We start from the raw sequence: 17,656 nt of genomic DNA, 5'->3' as shown, positions 1-17,656 counted from the left end.
GAAGCAGAGTTTACAGTGAATCGAGATCATGCCACTGCACTCCAGCCTGGGAGACAGAATGAGACTCCATCTCAAAAAAAAAAAAAAAAATTTAAAAATGAGTAGGTAGTTAATACTGAGATTTAGGTATTATATATAACTCAAGGTTCTTAAAACTCCCTCAGGAAGGTTTAAAATATGAGAAGCTAGTAGAAGTTTCACATTAGCTTTTTTTCGTGCCATCTTGGTATATTATGTGCAATTTTAATTCTTAGTCCAAAAAGTGTAACTTGTATTCATTAAATTCAGAGACACTGAGTGCTACCTCCCAAAAGAAACTCTTTTCCATGATGATTTAGATTCTTTAGTACTTTCTGGCTCTTCCAAACGTTCTCCTCGATCGGATTCTTTAAAATATTGTTGAGTTTCACCTGTTCAGAACAGATAAAAACAATACCAAAAAACCCCTAAGTGAATACTACTTTTTCTATGCAAGAGGCAGGGACAGGTAAGGACAGTGAGGCACCCCTAATTTGCCATGGTAAACAGGGTTCTTGTGAAAGTACAATCAGAAAGAACCAAATCTTCGCCTATAATGAGCATGTATTATTCGAGTAACAAAGAAACAAGAATGCTGCTTTAAAAATATGGCATAGAGTTGTATGAACAATGTTTTATTTCTTAAGTTGGTAGCACGTCCATTTAATATTCTTATACCTCTCCATCTGTAAGGTATGTCTGAGCTATATCAAGATAACACAAAACATGATTGCGTCAACGTAATGCAAGCTCCAAGATAATCATGCCTTAGGCTGAGTCAGGCTGCATCAGGGCTTGGATGAAATTTTTCTTAAGACCATCAGTCCTTTTTTCCATCCCACCATACTTGAAGAATACATACTTTCACCAGTGGCTATAACTCACTAGGGAAATGATTTCAAAATATAGGTAGGTGAAACCTCTCATGATTCAGATTTACCCCTTTGGATATTTTCATGTCCATGTCTAGAGATTCACTATTCAAACACCCACCTTTTTTTTCTATTTCCATATTCACCAAGCAACATTTCAATAACATCAATTAACATTTATTATGCATTTACTCTGAGCTAGGCTGTGTGCTCAACTGTTTACACATATCTACTTAGTTAACTTTCACAACTACTATGAAAGAATTTCAGCTGAGAAAACAGGCTTAGAGAGCTGCCGTCATATAGTGAGAGGCAGAACCCAGCACTAAACCCACGGTCTTCCTTTCAACCCCTCCTTCTTCAGTGGTAAATGATAATGCTAGCTCAGGTCCCAGGTAGAAGCTGCCCTTCACAGCTGATACGATTAGTGATAATAAAGATTTGTTCCCCATTACCGTTAACAGGCATTTTGAAGAATCTAATCAGCTCTAGGTAATACTGCCAGGTAAGTATATTTTAGACCTCCAAAGATGAGAAGCAGACTAAGAAAATGCTGTCCAGCTAAGGTACTGTCATATAGGGAAGCCTATCTGAACAACTTCCCCAGTAGCTCACCACATACTGCCGATCTCCCCTGGAAATATCCTTCAGTCTTTCATCACCACCAGACTCACATAAAAGTATCCCTCAGCTGTGCCCTCCTCTATTCATCCCCACTGCCGTATCATTAGCCAGGCACTACCATCCCTCGCCTTCCTCCGAGCAAGCACTAAACTGTAAAAAACTGCTGCTCTCTTTACATTTCAAATTAATCTCTATCTCTTTACTTAGAGGTAATTTTCTACCTCTTAACCCTATTGCTAAAAAGACTAAAAAGACTAAAAAGGTACACACCATACAAATACCTACTGGTAGCCTTGAATTAGGTGAGTTCCACCTGTCAATACTCTCCCCAAGTTCTAATTCCCCCTTTATGCTTTTAATGTACGTATTTATGGCTATCTCCCTGACTCAAGTACAGGTTTGAGAGCATCAACATGACACGAGGCTTGGAATCCTCCCAGAGTACTCAGGCGCATATAAAACACTCAAGTTTTGAAACAAAGAAAGGTTCAGTGTGGCAGACTTTTCAATTTTCCCTCCCAGATTTTAAATAGTTTAGCAACAATGATTAAAGGTAGGAAATTATCTCTAACCAAAGACTTTAAGATTAATTTCAAATGTTATAATCACAGGTCTCACTAAGTGAGAATGAAGTGAGAATGAAGGAGGATGAGCCTACCCCAATTTTTTGTCTTAATTTGTATTCGAATTTATGTAAATTGTGGTTGCTGCTGAAAATTTATTTTGGGTAACTTTTCAATATAAGAACAGGTGATATACTACTCCATTCATGACCAACAGCATTATTTACTTAACCTCAAATTATTAAGACAGTTAAGTTCTTTTACTTTTTGCACTGATAAACATTTGAAATATTTAGGCTGTCACAAATGTAAGTGCAAGCTAAAGACAGAAATGCACCAGTTCTTCCTGTTGATGCCTCAGTAACACCCAAATGTTTAGCATAAATGGCAGTTCAGAAACACAAAATTTTGGAGTAGGACATTTTATGCAATCATAGGACAATAAATAATTTAGCCAGAAATTTACCTTTCTAGTATAAATTAGTTTTAAAGTAATTTATAAGCAACATGCAAGTTGATAAAGAACATGATGACAGTCTAAGAGAGTTTCCAACCAGCTAGAACAGTAAGAATTTGAAATTTACAACTAAAGTTATCAGGTATACTGTATTAGTGAATCTGCTTCCTATGAAGAAAAATATACAAAAAGATAAAAGGCAAAAGGGACATATCATAAAAGGTAAACCAAACCAAATTTCCATTCTTCAACTTACTTTTCTCATGAGATGTTTCACTGATGCGTTCTGTAAGATACTCCAACAAACCATCAAATATTTCCAGGAGATTCTTAATAGATTCTTTATCTCCTTTCACTATATTTTCTCCTGGAGACAGAATATAGAGCCATTAAAAAATTTAACCATAAAATCTGAAAGCTTCATAATCTTGAAACTTGGATATAACATTGTGAAAATGCCACTTAAGAATATAGGCGATATAGCAACTTACAGTTCCTTGGAGATTAAATAAAAAAAAGAATACACACGAAACAATTATATTATAAATAATGAAAACACCAATTTCCTGCTGCCTGATTATGTTTGAAGAAAAAAAGGGGGAAGATTTAAATATGGTATCTAATAATTCACTGGCATATTCCTTCCTTTTTTGGAGAAGCAAAATAATTGGACTTAAGAAAACATCTCTAGTAAGATTTATACCAAAATATAATGCAGCAAAACAGGACTTTACCAGATTGGTGGAAAAAAATGGCAGGAGAGAACACTTTCAGACTGTGGTATCCTATTCTAAATGGTGGTTTGTTCAGAAGATTACAGCAGCAGAGTAACATCAAAACAACAACAACAACAACAAAAACAATAAACTTGTTGGGATACTTTCATCGGGAATTCCTGAGTTCTCCACCATAACCCCCCCATATTTGTTAACTCCTCATTTTGTGTATATCATACCATTTTTCTGATTAAATTCCTTTCCCTGACTCCCTTCTGAAATACAAGCACTGCATATAAAACCTTTTAAAATCTCACCCCATCTTCAGCATCTCCAGCTACATCTCCTGCCATATCCACTTCACACTCAGATTATAACACAGTCCCTAGCACAGTACCTGCTCCATAACAGATTTTTAACATGAATGTTTAGGTTGAAATGTTGACTAGAAATGGGTTGGCAAAAAGCATGAAAACTTGACATATTTAATGTCACCTGAAATGGACTCCAAGTCAACCTCAGGTACAGATGGAACTTAACTCTTGCGATACTCTGTCCTTTGGGAGATCATGCCTGGCATTCTCATGAGTTCACACCAATATGGGAGAAGCAGTGTAGAAACTTGATATTTGGGAGAATCTAGCCAATCGTAACCTCAGCCATGATGCACAACAAACCTTAACCAGAAATGTGACGTTTTATACTACTACTAGTAACGACAATATTTGATAGTTTTTTCGTTTAAAACAATGAACCAAAAATCTTGGTTTTGGATGTGTTTTTCTGGCTTAAAAATACCTAAGTCTATCCCAAGAGTATCCTCAAAACTTTTCAGTTTCTAGGATGGGGAGTATACTGACAACCTAGCAACTAAGACTGCCAGCCAGAATGCAGTGCTTCATGCTGCAGGAGAAACTGTTTTACAATTTTTCATGGGGTGGGTGTAATCTGTCAAAGACAGCTCTGCATTAAAAAGTTTTACAAACATATATGTTAACAACCCTGCTATAGTATGTTTAACAAGCACAAATACCAGAACTTGTCCTACTTGGGTGATAAAGCAATTACAAATAGCAAAAAAAGAAGGAAACTATGGGACTATCTCTCAAATTATCTCCAAACTGATTTACCCATTGACTCACCTAGAAGTGCATTAAAAAACTTAAGACAGAGAAGTATTTTATTCTCTTTGCAAAAAATTTGTTCTTGTCAGTACCAAATTAAGAGATGTAAATCGGGACTTATCCTGATTAACATTTATCTCCTTTTACAACTACCAAAGAATAAATCAACAGTATAAATCCTCTTTCTGTGATTATAGTTTCACATCGTCAATATTCCCTCTATTCATAAGCTTGAAATAACTTACTGGAATAATCTTTCATTTCTAAACATAAATGAAATACACATAATATAGTGATCTGTAAATATATTTTGTGTGCTTGGTTTTAGAATACAGCATAATATACTTTATTTTGGAGATTTAATTACAGTAAAAAATTTTTGAATAGATAATATGGTTCAAAATTCAGAAAGTGCAAAAAGTATACAGTGAGAGTTCTTGTCCCTTTCTCCTGCAACCCTAAGGTTCCCTTTGTTGGAGGCAATCAGTATTACGAGTTTCTTGTATATGCTTCTAGACAGTCCTTCTGATTGCAAACAACTGCAAATATCTTCTCCACACCTTTGTTTTTACAAACACTAGCATACTACTCTGCACATTACCATTATAATTGTACTACATTTTTCTCACATCACAGATGCTACAGATTGTTCCCCTAACCTGGAACATTGTGCACAGAGTATATTCAATCATCTTTTATAGCCACAGAGCAGTCCACTGTATGCAACTATCATGATTTATTTAACCAGTCCCTACTAATGGATATTTAGGTGTTTCTAATTTTTAGCTATCACAAACAAGAAGCATTAGTATGCTTTAAAACAAAACAACACAGCCAGGCACAGTGGTTCAGGCCTGTAATCCCAGCAATTTCACAAGCGGAGCCAGGAGGATTGCCTGAGCCTAGGAATTCCAAATCAGCCTGGGCAAATGGCGAAACTCTGTCTTTACAAAAAATAGAAAAAATTAGCCAGGCATGGTGGTGCACAGCTGTAGTCCCAGCTACCTGGGAGGCTGAAGTGAGAGGATCACCTGAGCTTAGGAGGTTGAGGCTACAGTGAGCTGTGACTGCACCACTGCACTCCAGCCTGGGCAACAGAGTGAGACTCTGAATCAAAAAAAAATAAAAATAAACAAAACAACATAACATAAAAACAAAAAACATACCTCAAATTACCAGCTAGGATACTCACGTTTCAGACCCAGATCAATCGCAAAATCGATGTTCAGCTCTCCTGGAAAAGTTCTCATGCATGGGCCTGACCTCTAATCAGTTCACTGCCTTAGCTCAATCTTACAATTTGGTCTACTCCACAAGCTCAATCATTTGGTTAGGTAAACAATGTCTACAGTTTTAACAATTATTTTACTAAAATGCATAATTATGTGATAGTTAAATATATACCAACCTGTTATGTGAGACAAGCTGACCTGTAAGTAATCCAAGGCCAGCGAATCAATTACTGCTTGTACATTGTGTGCATCATCCTCTTGACTCCTAGGAATAGCTATGAGGTCTGTGGGGGAAAAAAAAATCACATAATTTTGTATCCATGAGAGGCCAAGTTTTCATCTCATTGTCTCTCACTAGGCTACTGAATATGCTCAACTGCTATGAAAGCTCTGCCCAAACAGAATATGCTGTAAAGTACAGATTAAAATTAATAAATCCTGAACTCTACACAGCAGAATCTTTATTGGTTATTTATTGATTGAACCGATTTATCAATTTCGGATACTATTTATTACACCATTTATATACACATATATATATGAACATGCTTTACAAGAAGCACCATGTTAAGGAAGATAAAGTGGTCCCTACATTCAAAGAGAGCTAATAGTCTAGTAAGGGAGCCAAGACATGATACTTTAACTCATAACTATGGGCTGCTTTCTACGAGAGGAAAAAAAAAAAAACAACACAGCAAGCACTAGAAGATTATTTTATATATATGTATGTTTGTTTATTTATTTATTGAGACAGGGTCTTGCTCTGTTGCCCAGGCTGGAATGCAGTGGCGTGATCTTGGCTCACTACAACCTCCGCCTCCCCGGCTCAAGCAATTCTCTTGCCTCAGCCTCCCAAGTAGCTGGGATTATAGGCGTGCACCACTATGCCTGGCTAATCTTTGTATTTTTAGCAGAGACGGGGTTTTGCCATGTTGGCCAGGCTGGTCTTGAACTCCTAGCCTCAGGTGATCCACCTGCCTCAAATGACCAGCCTCCCAAAGTGCTGGGATTACAGGCGTGAGCCACCACGCCCGGCCCTTATATGTCCTTTTGAGTAGCCAACTGGAATTACTGGTATAAAGATTTAAAATGTCAGTACAGGCTGGGCATGGTGGCTCATGCCTGTAATCCTATCACTTTGGGAGGCAGACAGGGGAGAATCACTTAAGCTGAGTTGGTACCACCCTGTTCTTGAACATAGTGAGATGGGGAGCAAGATGAAAGGACATATGCGCTTATTAACTGTCTTGGTAAATTAGGTTCATCAAGTACAAATATCAATTCTTACCCCTAACACTGGTTAAGTAACAGGATCTAATAAATTCCCAAGTTCCACTCAATTTTACAACCTTTGAAGGTACATTTTCAGAAAGGATGCAACTTTCACAAGGCATTAGCCATGATTGGATTAACCAGTGATTACCAGGAGCCCTCAAACTGATCTGCTCAAGGCCATTATTGAGTGGATTCCACAGGGTATTCCTTAAGGAATATAATATTATAATTAAACAATACGCAATATTAAATACCATTTAATATACGATATTTAAATATCGTATATTAATATGTAATTTAATATGCAATATTAAAAAATACATAGGCAAAGAGAAAATAAAATGTTATAAATACCAAAGCATCTAACTAAAGGACCAAAAACTTCTGACCTAAGATATAGGCAAAATTACTCCTGCTTTTAGTAGTCTTACCTGGTACCTTTTCTCCCAAAATAGACTGATAAAGGGCAATAAAAACATTAGCATCACAGTCTTGAAGTTCATGTATTCTCAGATGTATATGACACTTAAAAAGAAGGCTATTGGCAATGGTTACCCACTCTGTTGGGAAAAAGGGGGAAAGATCAGTCTTAAATACCACCAGAAAAAAATCACACACCCATTCAAAAAATCCAACAACCTCCCCACCCAGAAAAAAAAAAAGACACTGAACTTTGTAGAAGATAGGGAATTTGATTGTTATAGAATTTCAAAGACCCGTTAGGCATGATTTTTAAAAAGATGTATTTAATTTCTTGGGATGATTTCCAGAGTGCTGTAATTTCTATACAGTCAAAACTATACTGCAAATTCAACTGTTACTGTTGCAGCCTAAAATCTTAAGTTACTTATATAAGCCTTACGTGTGTGTTTTTAGTTAAAACATATTTACAAGTAAACAGGAATATTATGTCATAAGCAACAGTTTAATAATAATCTGAAGTTACTAGACAGTCATTAATAAAATATGTTGCTTCAAACTCCCAACAGTATTGATCATGTGTTTACCCAATTATCTTGTGCAAGTCAGGATTTCTCTGGTGCCCAAATAAGTGGTGATTAAACTTAGGCTGTTAAGAACTGGCATAATGACAACATCAACACTAATGCATTTGTTAGTTTTTCTTTTTTATTATATTGATCTACATGAAACAAAATATTGGAAGTACATGAAGCTCAGAATTATCAATACTGTTGACGTTTCCTGCATACCACATTCTCCTCTCCCCTAGATATTGCTGGGATTTGCGAAGTTTAACGGTTTCTCTACCAAAAGCAACTTAGCTTAAAATACTTGTTCCTTGAAATGCCTGACGATTGGTAGGAAAGCACTTGCAATCGATATTAGAAACAAACATCTCCACTATGTTCTGGACACATGACGTTCTGGAAACGAATGAGAGTGTATCTTCCAGGCACATAATCCCCCTCTCCAAGCCCATTTCTCACAACTGGCCAAACCATGACAACTGGTTTGTACGCAGTCCTTGTGAAAAGGATGAAAGCGTCCTAGACAACCAAATTAATTCGCTCTTCAAAAGCGGTGCTAGACAAAGCCCATGACTCTAGAGGGCACTGAAGAGAAAAAAGCACCACTATTCTTCTGTGGCAGGGGCATGAATAAACCTTAAGAGTGCCGTTCCTTTAAAGACCACTACAAAAGGAGGTACGACCTCAGGGCCCATAGTGCAAGGGAGGAGGGCACACGGACAGCGGCCAGACGCCCCACAGAAAGACAAGTCCGAGGACGACCCTTCTGACTGCTCTTTTTGCAGCCAGGACCCGAGCGTCCTACCGGCCTCGCCCCAGTGCCTCTCTCCCACCTCATACTGCTGTTCCACGGCCTCAAAACGAAGAGGGGGTGAAGCTGAGAGACCCTATCCAGAGAACCCGCCACCGCGACGCAGCGTCTGACAGCAACGAGCCCCGCCGACATCCCAGACCCAGTCCGGGCTAGCCCGAGGCCTCCCTGAAGGTGGACAGTTTCAGTAAACACACACTGCGACCCCAGGGAAACACTCACCAGCCTCCGAGCGGGCCATGTCTCAGAAGCAGGTCGCCGCCGGACTCCGACGCGGCCAGACCGGCGACGGTGTCCTGCAAGGACCGAACGCAGACCAGACGCTGGGGGGCGGGCGCACGAACTAAAGCGCGGGGAAGGAGGCGTGAAAGAGGGAGGGACGTTAAAAGAACTTCTCGCCGCTGATTGGTCATCAGAGGAGCACTTCCTTTCACAGCACGTGCCACGGAAGCTGTTTGGGAAGTTTAGAGACCATTCTCCGCCGGCCAAAACCCGTCACAGGATTGTCAGACCCGTGGGTCGGACGGTCCAAGTCAGCCGGCAGCTGGGGGCGGGTCCCGGGTGCTGGCAGCGCACTTCCGGTGAGCTATTTCGTTATGTATCCCTCCGCCGACGTCAACGGGGAAGTAGTGCGGCCCCCTGTCCCGGTGGGCGGTGGGGGGGGGGGGGTAAAGTCACGTGACAACGCCAGGCCCCCGCCTTCCCTCTCATTTGGTTACAGGCGTGAGGGCTCTTTGGAGACGTAAACACCTCCGAGTGGGGAGGGTGGGCGCGCTTGGGCTGGCTGTTTTAACGTCTGGCTGGGCTTGGGAAAGGGCGGGGTGGCTTTCTTGAGGTGTGGAAAGACGAGAAGAAGGTGAGGTCAAGAGAGTGGAGAATGAGGCATTTCAATGGTGGGTGGGCCCTGACCTGAGAGAGCGGCACGGGGTGGGGTGGAAGCGCGGCGATCGCGGAACGCCGTCGGGCGTTGCGGCCTCTGCGCGAGGGGCGGGGCGATTAGGTCATAGAGCGGCTCCCAGCGTGCCTTGCGGCGTAGGAGGAGGTCCAGACTATAAAAGCGGCTGCCGGAAAGCGGCCGGCACCTCATTCATTTCCACCGGTCTCTAGTTGTGCAGCTTTGACTGGTGTCACCGCCGTCACTCCTCCGCTGCCGCCCCCGCAAGGCTTCGCCGTCGCCGAAGCCATTTCCAGCGACTCGTCGCACCCTTTTCTATCTACTTCGTTCCCCGCCAACCGCAACCATTGACGCTATGTCGGGTTATTCGAGTGACCGAGACCGCGGCCGGGATCGAGGGTGAGTGTGGGAGCCCAGTTGTCAGGGCTGGCGGGTGGGGGATGGGAGGGCGGGTCAGGGTGGCGGCGGGCCGGGGCTTTGCGGCTTGGACTCGGCCTTTCCAGGCTATCTTGGGGCCTCCTTTCCCGAAGGCTTGCGCCATTTTGATATTCACGTAACAGTGAGTGGGAGAGATTTGACGGGATAGTGTCTTCATCCTGGCTTTTTGTGTGGGGGTCGGGGAGCCGTCGGGGCGGCTGCCATTTGGTAGCTGTTGAGGGAATTCAGAGGGAGCGCATTGTTCGGATGAAAGCGCGACGCTTCGAGGCAGACGAAGGAACAGCTGTTAGGTGCGGCCTTTCGGGAGGTGTTTTTGGGGTGGTCGGGCATTCTGTGGGAGCTAAGGGACCACCTCCAAAGCCACTGATGCTGTGGGGGTAGGAGGGCGGCCGGCATCAGCCATGTGGCTGAGTCGCGGGTATAAAATGCCGGCCTCGGACATGGCGGCGGCGCCTTTGTTACTCCGCCCGGCGGAGGAGCTCAAAATGGCAGCGTCGAGAAAATGTGGCGCAGAGAGAAATGCGAGACAAAGGGGGAAGCGCCGCCCCAGCGGGAACGCCGCCCGGCCGGCTCCGCCCGGGCCGGGACTCCTCCCCCGGTAGTCGCCGGCTCCTCCTTTTCTTTTTTCCTGCGTTATATAATTTTGATTCGTTGATCCGGAGCTCTACCGCGGCGTCCCCCCAGCTCGGTTTGCTAGCAGAAGTGTTTCTAAACCCTTGTTTCGTTTTCGTTGTCTGTGCTGTCTAGATTGTTAACATCAAAGCTCTTTGGCTTGAAAACGGCCATATGAGTAACATCGTTGTGATGCTCTTCGGTTCATGTAGGCTTGTTATCACTGATAATGAATTGCTAGACTGGTGACAAAAATAATAGTAACCACAAGAAGTGGTGCGTAATCCTAAATTCTGGCATCTGGGTGACAAGTTTTCGATATAGTAAATCCCAGGCTGTTTACGTGGCCTAAGTTGTGTGTACTTGGGACTACGGGAAACGTTAACTGTGGCTGTTGAGAGAGATTATCACTAAGGACAGTGCTAGGTTTACCTCTCGAAGTCGGCTTTCAGTGATCTTTAGCTTGTGCCAAGGGATGGTAAACAAATCTGTCCGGAAACCTAGGTGTAGCCATTTGAAAATGTAAATAACTTTTTTTCTTCATTCCAGGTTTGGTGCACCTCGATTTGGAGGAAGTAGGGCGGGGCCCTTATCTGGAAAGAAGTTTGGAAACCCTGGGGAGAAACTAGTTAAAAAGAAGTGGAATCTTGATGAGCTGCCCAAGTTTGAGAAGAATTTCTATCAAGAGCACCCTGATTTGGCTAGGCGGACAGCAGTGAGTAAATTCATGTGGCTTCATCAGGCTGTAACTCAATGGAGTCTAGTAAATGAAATTCTGACAGGTGTTTTGCAAATAACTCAATTTTGATAGAGTTACGTTTTCTGACCATAATTGGGAAAGGTGTGACTCACTTTTGTAAATAGGTGGCTTTGGGAATTTTTTTTTTTAGGTTGAGTATAGCAGAATAAACGGTTTTTTTGTCATATAGGGTTTTCATACGCGGTTCCAGATTGAAATGAAGCTACTTTAAAGTAGTTACTAAATTATGAAGTTAGGGGCTTGCCAATTACGTATTTAGTTAGGGGTGGTTGTCATGAGCTTTAAGACTGTTATAATTTGTTTTGCAGCAAGAGGTGGAAACATACAGAAGAAGCAAGGAAATTACAGTTAGAGGTCACAACTGCCCGAAGCCAGTTCTAAATTTTTATGAAGCTAATTTCCCTGGTGAGTGCTACTTTTCAGTTCTACCCTACCCCTGTGTTTTTGTTTCCACCTACCTCCTCCTTTCCTTGGCATCACTAATTTTTGTTAAATATCTGTCACTAATTATAGCAAATGTCATGGATGTTATTGCAAGACAGAATTTCACTGAACCCACTGCTATTCAAGCTCAGGGATGGCCAGTTGCTCTAAGTGGATTGGATATGGTTGGAGTGGCACAGACTGGATCTGGGAAAACATTGTCTGTAAGTTTGAGAGAACTCTTGATGTGTAATATATGCGAGAAAACGGAATGGTAATTTAAAAACAAGAGTATTTTAATGTGATTTCTGTTTGTCCCCGTCTTCACCCCAAATAGTATTTGCTTCCTGCCATTGTCCACATCAATCATCAGCCATTCCTAGAGAGAGGCGATGGGCCCATTGTAAGTATATATTTGTAACTTTTTATTAGAAGTGTAATATATAGATTTTTAGACTACATAGCAAAAGATGTAATCATTTGTGGTGGTTTTATACAGAGGTTAGCTCACCCTATTCAGCTGGAGTTGCTTTGGGTATTGGACAACACATGAAGAAAGGATCTGCCATCATAACTAATAAGTTAACAGTTTAAAACTAGTATCCAGGTTTGTGCTGAAAGCTGTTTCTCTTTCCTTAGTGTTTGGTGCTGGCACCAACTCGGGAACTGGCCCAACAGGTGCAGCAAGTAGCTGCTGAATATTGTAGAGCATGTCGCTTGAAGTCTACTTGTATCTATGGTGGTGCTCCCAAGGGACCACAAATACGTGATTTGGAGAGAGGTCTGTAATGAAGAGAGTTTTATTTGTTATTGGTACTAAATATTTTAGGTATTATAGTTACACTTACGTGTTTAATTAAAGGTGTGGAAATCTGTATTGCAACTCCTGGAAGACTGATTGACTTTTTAGAGTGTGGGAAAACCAATCTGAGAAGAACAACCTATCTTGTCCTTGATGAAGCAGACAGAATGCTTGATATGGGTTTTGAACCCCAAATAAGGAAGATTGTGGATCAAATAAGAGTAAGTGTCCTTTGAAATATGTGATCAAATTCAATTCTATTTTCACTTTTAGTCTGACACTAATTTTTCCCCCCAAAATCCATTAGCCTGATAGGCAAACTCTAATGTGGAGTGCGACTTGGCCAAAAGAAGTAAGACAGCTTGCTGAAGATTTCTTGAAAGACTATATCCATATAAACATTGGTGCACTTGAACTGAGTGCAAACCACAACATTCTTCAGATTGTGGATGTGTGTCATGACGTAGAAAAGGATGAAAAGTAAGTTTTATTAACTCTGTTATATTCGCTTCCTAACCTTGCTAAAATTGAGGGATCATTGTTATTTCAGTTGGTGTGATTTCGTTTAGTTAGCCTATTAATCCTTCTGAAAATATCTTGAATTCTTCAAATAATGATTATCACCATTTATAGTTTTCCTATAGAAGGAATTCATGTGTCCCCTGGTTGACGTAAGGACCAAGGGTCGAACTACTACATAAGTGGGTTGGCAGGTGTTTCCTCTTTGACTTCCAGCCATGTAAATTGAACTTAATGTTTTGCTGACCATAAATGTGGGGCCCTACCAATGGTCTTTTAAAACTCAGGATTTTTCCTTTCTCTCTCCCATTATTAGACTTATTCGTTTAATGGAAGAGATAATGAGTGAGAAGGAGAATAAAACCATTGTTTTTGTGGAAACCAAAAGAAGATGTGATGAGCTTACCAGAAAAATGAGGAGAGATGGGTATGTGTGGGCTCCTCCATTGAAGCAGATTTTTTTGTAACTGAGCTTAGGAAAGGGCAAACTTGGATCAGGAGCAGTGGATATCTGATAATATAAGTGAATTTAATTCTTTTTAATTTCTGGTGAAATTAAAGAGATCTGTGACAAGACGTGGTTAAGCACTGGAGTCTGAGGTTTTCAATGTGAGTTTTATGATACAACTTGTCTTTTAGGTGGCCTGCCATGGGTATCCATGGTGACAAGAGTCAACAAGAGCGTGACTGGGTTCTAAATGGTAAATATTTCAAATGAAGTTTTTTTCCCCCCTTACTTAGCTAGAATTCTGCTCAGATAATTGATCGTGTATATGCCTTCCTTTGTAGAATTCAAACATGGAAAAGCTCCTATTCTGATTGCTACAGATGTGGCCTCCAGAGGGCTAGGTTAGTACAAACTCGCATTCATGGCTTGGTTTCCCAGAAGATCTCCATTTAACTTTTTTAAAGAAAGTTTATTGCTTTCTTTAACCTCTGCATTTTTTCTAAGTTTTTTTCACATAAAGGTGCTGTCTTTGTGGCAAGGCCTAGGCATGACAATCGGAGGACTCGAGGGGGATGGAGGACTAGTGATCGGCTGGCTGCTTCCAGTCGATTAGAGAGGTGAAAAAGCTGAACGTGTGCCAGTAATCTTCAAAAGGCAGAACATATCACCTCTGCCCCGTAAACTGTTCTCTCCGAGGGAAAAAATGGAAGTTATCCTCACAGTTCACTGCCGTGGTATTTCTTCTGTCCCATGCTCTGCATGACTGCCATGGTACAGCCTTGTTTCAAACTGTTCACTGTGATCTGTGGGTCTTTGAGTTTCAGTGAGTTTGCTGAAATGTCGAAGAAATATTTCCAAACTTCAATGTTCAATGAAATTTTTGTTCAAGTTTGAAATGGAGAGAGCAGCTTTAAAAGGTACTAAGCCTTTTACAAATTGGTGAGTACTGGCACATGAGATCTAGAGCAGGAGCAACTTCTCACACATAGTCAGTGGGAAAAGAAAGTGCTTTGAAAGTTCCTCCCTCACCTACACAGTAGTCGTCATGTCGAGACCTGCCAGAGAGAGACACATTCTCAAGTGAATCCTGGCTTCTTGGAAGCGCTTGCCTAGACGAGACACAGTGCATAAAAACAACTTTTGGGGGACAGGTATGTTTTCTTGCAGCTGCGGTTGTAAGGTCTTGGCAAGACAAGCAGTGTGGCCAGAAGTTTGAACTTCTGATGAATGTGTAATGCAAAGGACCTTGTACATTTTTTTGTTTCAAGGTCCTCAAAATGAGCACATGAAGAGGTTGCTGTGAAACTTTAAGTGGCCCTACTGCGCAGAAGCATTCAGATGTCACTTGATGATCTGTAAGGGAACTTGCTGATTTGGGAATGTGCTAGGGAATACACATTCCTTTTGACAGGGTCTGTCACTGGGTGGGTGATAACTTATACAGATGACATGTGCTTTTTTTTCTTTTTTCAACCTCAATGGTATTCCTACAGGGAATGGATAACCATTTTAACTGTATTTTTTGCAGCCCGTACCTTCTTGGGAATACAATTGTCTAACTTTTTATTTTTGGTCTGGCTGTTGTGGTGTGCAAAACTCCGTACATTGCTATTTTGCCACACTGCAACACCTTACAGATGTGGAAGATGTGAAATTTGTCATCAATTATGACTACCCTAACTCCTCAGAGGATTATATTCATCGAATTGGAAGAACTGCTCGCAGTACCAAAACAGGCACAGCATACACTTTCTTTACTCCTAATAACATAAAGCAAGTGAGCGACCTTATCTCTGTGCTTCGTGAAGCTAATCAAGCAATTAATCCCAAGTTGCTTCAGTTGGTCGAAGACAGAGGTTCAGGTAAGGATGACTGATAGGAAATGTTGGTAGTTGTGAGTCACATCGTTGTCTACAAATCCATTTAAACGGTATTGGAGGGTGAGTAAAACCTTGAACGGAAAACTTATGTTGAAAAACTGTAAAACCATTTCACGCCTGCAATGAATAGATCTAATTCTTTCTGTCTACAATGATTTGTGTCACAGACATAATTGATCAATTTGCAATTTTTTTTTTTTTTTTAACAGGTCGTTCCAGGGGTAGAGGAGGCATGAAGGATGACCGTCGGGACAGATACTCTGCGGGCAAAAGGGGTGGATTTAATACCTTTAGAGACAGGGAAAATTATGACAGAGGTTACTCTAGCCTGCTAAAAAGAGATTTTGGGGCAAAAACTCAGAATGGTGTTTACAGTGCTGCAAATTACACTAATGGGAGCTTTGGAAGTAATTTTGTGTCTGCTGGTATACAGACCAGTTTTAGGACTGGTAATCCAACAGGGACTTACCAGAATGGTTATGATAGCACTCAGCAATACGGAAGTAATGTTCCAAATATGCACAATGGTATGAACCAACAGGCATATGCGTATCCTGCTACTGCAGCCGCACCTATGATTGGTTATCCAATGCCAACAGGATATTCTCAATAAGACTTTAGAAGTATATGTAAATGTCTGTTTTTCATAATTGCTCTTTATATTGTGTGTTATCTGACAAGATAGTTATTTAAGAAACATGGGAATTGCAGAAATGACTGCAGTGCAGCAGTAATTATGGTGCACTTTTTCGCTATTTAAGTTGGATATTTCTCTACATTCCTGAAACAATTTTTAGGTTTTTTTTGTACTAGAAAATGCAGGCAGTGTTTTCACAAAAGTAAATGTACAGTGATTTGAAATACAATAAATGAAGGCAATGCATGGCCTTCCAATAAAAAATATTTGAAGACTGAATTAAGTGGAAATTGTACTTTATTTTATATATATAATGTCATGTAAAACTTTGCTTAGATGGTCTGGGTTTTTTTTGTTTTGTTTCGTTTTTAATCATGAAAACAAATGACTGCTCCTTTTTATTTAATTTGGGAGGCAGGGGGAATCAGAAGGCCCTTTACAATGAACTATTATATTGCAGGAGTCAATGAACTGATTTAGGTGAATTTTTAGTTATAGGCTACATTGCATAAAAGCTTTGTCAGCTCCCAACATCAGGGGAGTCATTTAATAGCCTTTTCCTTATTTGCTAGTATGGTTAAATGAGAGAATAGTAAAATAGATACAAAGTCATCTATGTAATGTGAGAATGTGGATGACTTTGGCAAAATTTATAATTTAAAAAGCTCCAAATAACTGGTTTTTTCAAGAGATTTATTCTCATGCTCTTGGCTATACTGTGAATTACTGAAATGTTGAACAAACCTGTGAAAGACATACATTCGCTCTTTAAGATGGCCAGGAGCTAAACTTGAGTCTCCTTAACTGATTGAATTTGCACAACGTTCTCAGTGCAGGTTACTTGTAGATTCTAGTCTTCACAGGCTCCCTGGGGCTCTTAACTATAGTCACGCTGGGAGTCATGAATGTCTTTCCAATAATTCAGGGAATTCTAGAGATCTTCAAACTGTAAGGTCTATTCATACTCAACACAAGGAAAAAACCTCATTAAAATTAATGACTAATCAGGAGGCAACATAACCAAAAGCACAGTGAATAAAAGTTTTCATGGTAGGTTCAACATGGGTTTATTGCTAGAAAGATCCAGGGGATAGCTTTAGGTTTAACTTTGGCTCACCAGCCTAACTTTCTAATCATTTATTTCAGTAATAGCTAGAAGTGGGTCTGAATGTTTTCCCAGAGTTTGATACATGGTTTTGCCAGAAGAGAAGTCTTCAGGAGACTTCATTTAAATTCTGATTATTAAACTGAGGCTTTAATCGATGTTAATGCCTTATGTCAAATGTCAAGTTAGAATTTGCTAGGGCTGGGATAGGGAGTGATATTTCTAGGACTCAGACATTGAAAAATCATTCAGCCTCTAGTAACCTGGATGGTTTTCAGTGGCATGGTTAGTCAAATTCATGGTTTTTAAACTTAGAAGCAGCTTTCGGGGGAGAGGGTAGGTTGGAGCATTTATTACGTATTTTACTGTTTAATGTCTTAACCGTGGGCCTTTTAATTTGTACTTAATGAAATGATTGTGGGGCTGTGGAAAACATTTACCTATTTACCTTGGAAG

At 40.7% G+C, this 17,656-nt stretch overlaps 2 protein-coding genes across 6 annotated transcripts in view; one reads left to right on the top strand and one right to left on the bottom strand.

The window, feature by feature from the left end:
* Nucleotides 1-9,257, bottom strand: part of CEP95 (centrosomal protein 95kDa) — a 29,994-nt gene extending 20,737 nt beyond the window's left edge. The window contains exons 1-5 of the mRNA XM_011997117.1: nucleotides 8,904-9,257; nucleotides 7,313-7,441; nucleotides 5,783-5,890; nucleotides 2,791-2,901; nucleotides 305-410 (exon numbers count right to left, since the gene is read on the bottom strand). Of these exons, the coding sequence (XP_011852507.1) occupies nucleotides 305-410; nucleotides 2,791-2,901; nucleotides 5,783-5,890; nucleotides 7,313-7,441; nucleotides 8,904-8,922 (473 nt within the window). The 5' untranslated portion in view covers nucleotides 8,923-9,257. The remainder of the gene's footprint in view (nucleotides 1-304; nucleotides 411-2,790; nucleotides 2,902-5,782; nucleotides 5,891-7,312; nucleotides 7,442-8,903) is intronic.
* An 86-nt stretch (nucleotides 9,258-9,343) lies between these two features.
* DDX5 (DEAD (Asp-Glu-Ala-Asp) box helicase 5) lies at nucleotides 9,344-16,374 on the top strand. Of its 5 annotated transcripts, XM_011997119.1 has the most exons (14): nucleotides 9,344-9,537; nucleotides 9,789-9,975; nucleotides 11,176-11,341; nucleotides 11,695-11,791; nucleotides 11,900-12,033; nucleotides 12,147-12,212; nucleotides 12,449-12,590; nucleotides 12,672-12,832; nucleotides 12,919-13,091; nucleotides 13,447-13,557; nucleotides 13,770-13,831; nucleotides 13,920-13,979; nucleotides 15,216-15,440; nucleotides 15,668-16,374. In XM_011997119.1, exons 2-14 carry the CDS (start codon nucleotides 9,932-9,934, stop codon nucleotides 16,069-16,071), a joined length of 1,845 nt encoding a protein of 614 aa, XP_011852509.1. In that variant the 5' UTR covers nucleotides 9,344-9,537; nucleotides 9,789-9,931; the 3' UTR covers nucleotides 16,072-16,374. The 5 variants fall into 5 exon arrangements, with proteins under 5 accessions (XP_011852509.1, XP_011852511.1, XP_011852508.1 ...); XM_011997121.1 differs by having other exon boundaries at nucleotides 9,530-9,975; nucleotides 11,695-11,708; nucleotides 12,027-12,033; XM_011997118.1 differs by having other exon boundaries at nucleotides 9,530-9,975.
* Nucleotides 16,375-17,656: the final 1,282 nt, after the last annotated feature.

This window comes from Mandrillus leucophaeus, unplaced genomic scaffold, assembly GCF_000951045.1.
Source record: "Mandrillus leucophaeus isolate KB7577 unplaced genomic scaffold, Mleu.le_1.0 Scaffold530, whole genome shotgun sequence".
NCBI lineage: Eukaryota > Metazoa > Chordata > Mammalia > Primates > Cercopithecidae > Mandrillus > Mandrillus leucophaeus.
Note: the sequence above shows the minus strand (reverse complement) of the source record. Positions and strands in the feature narration are given on the sequence as shown.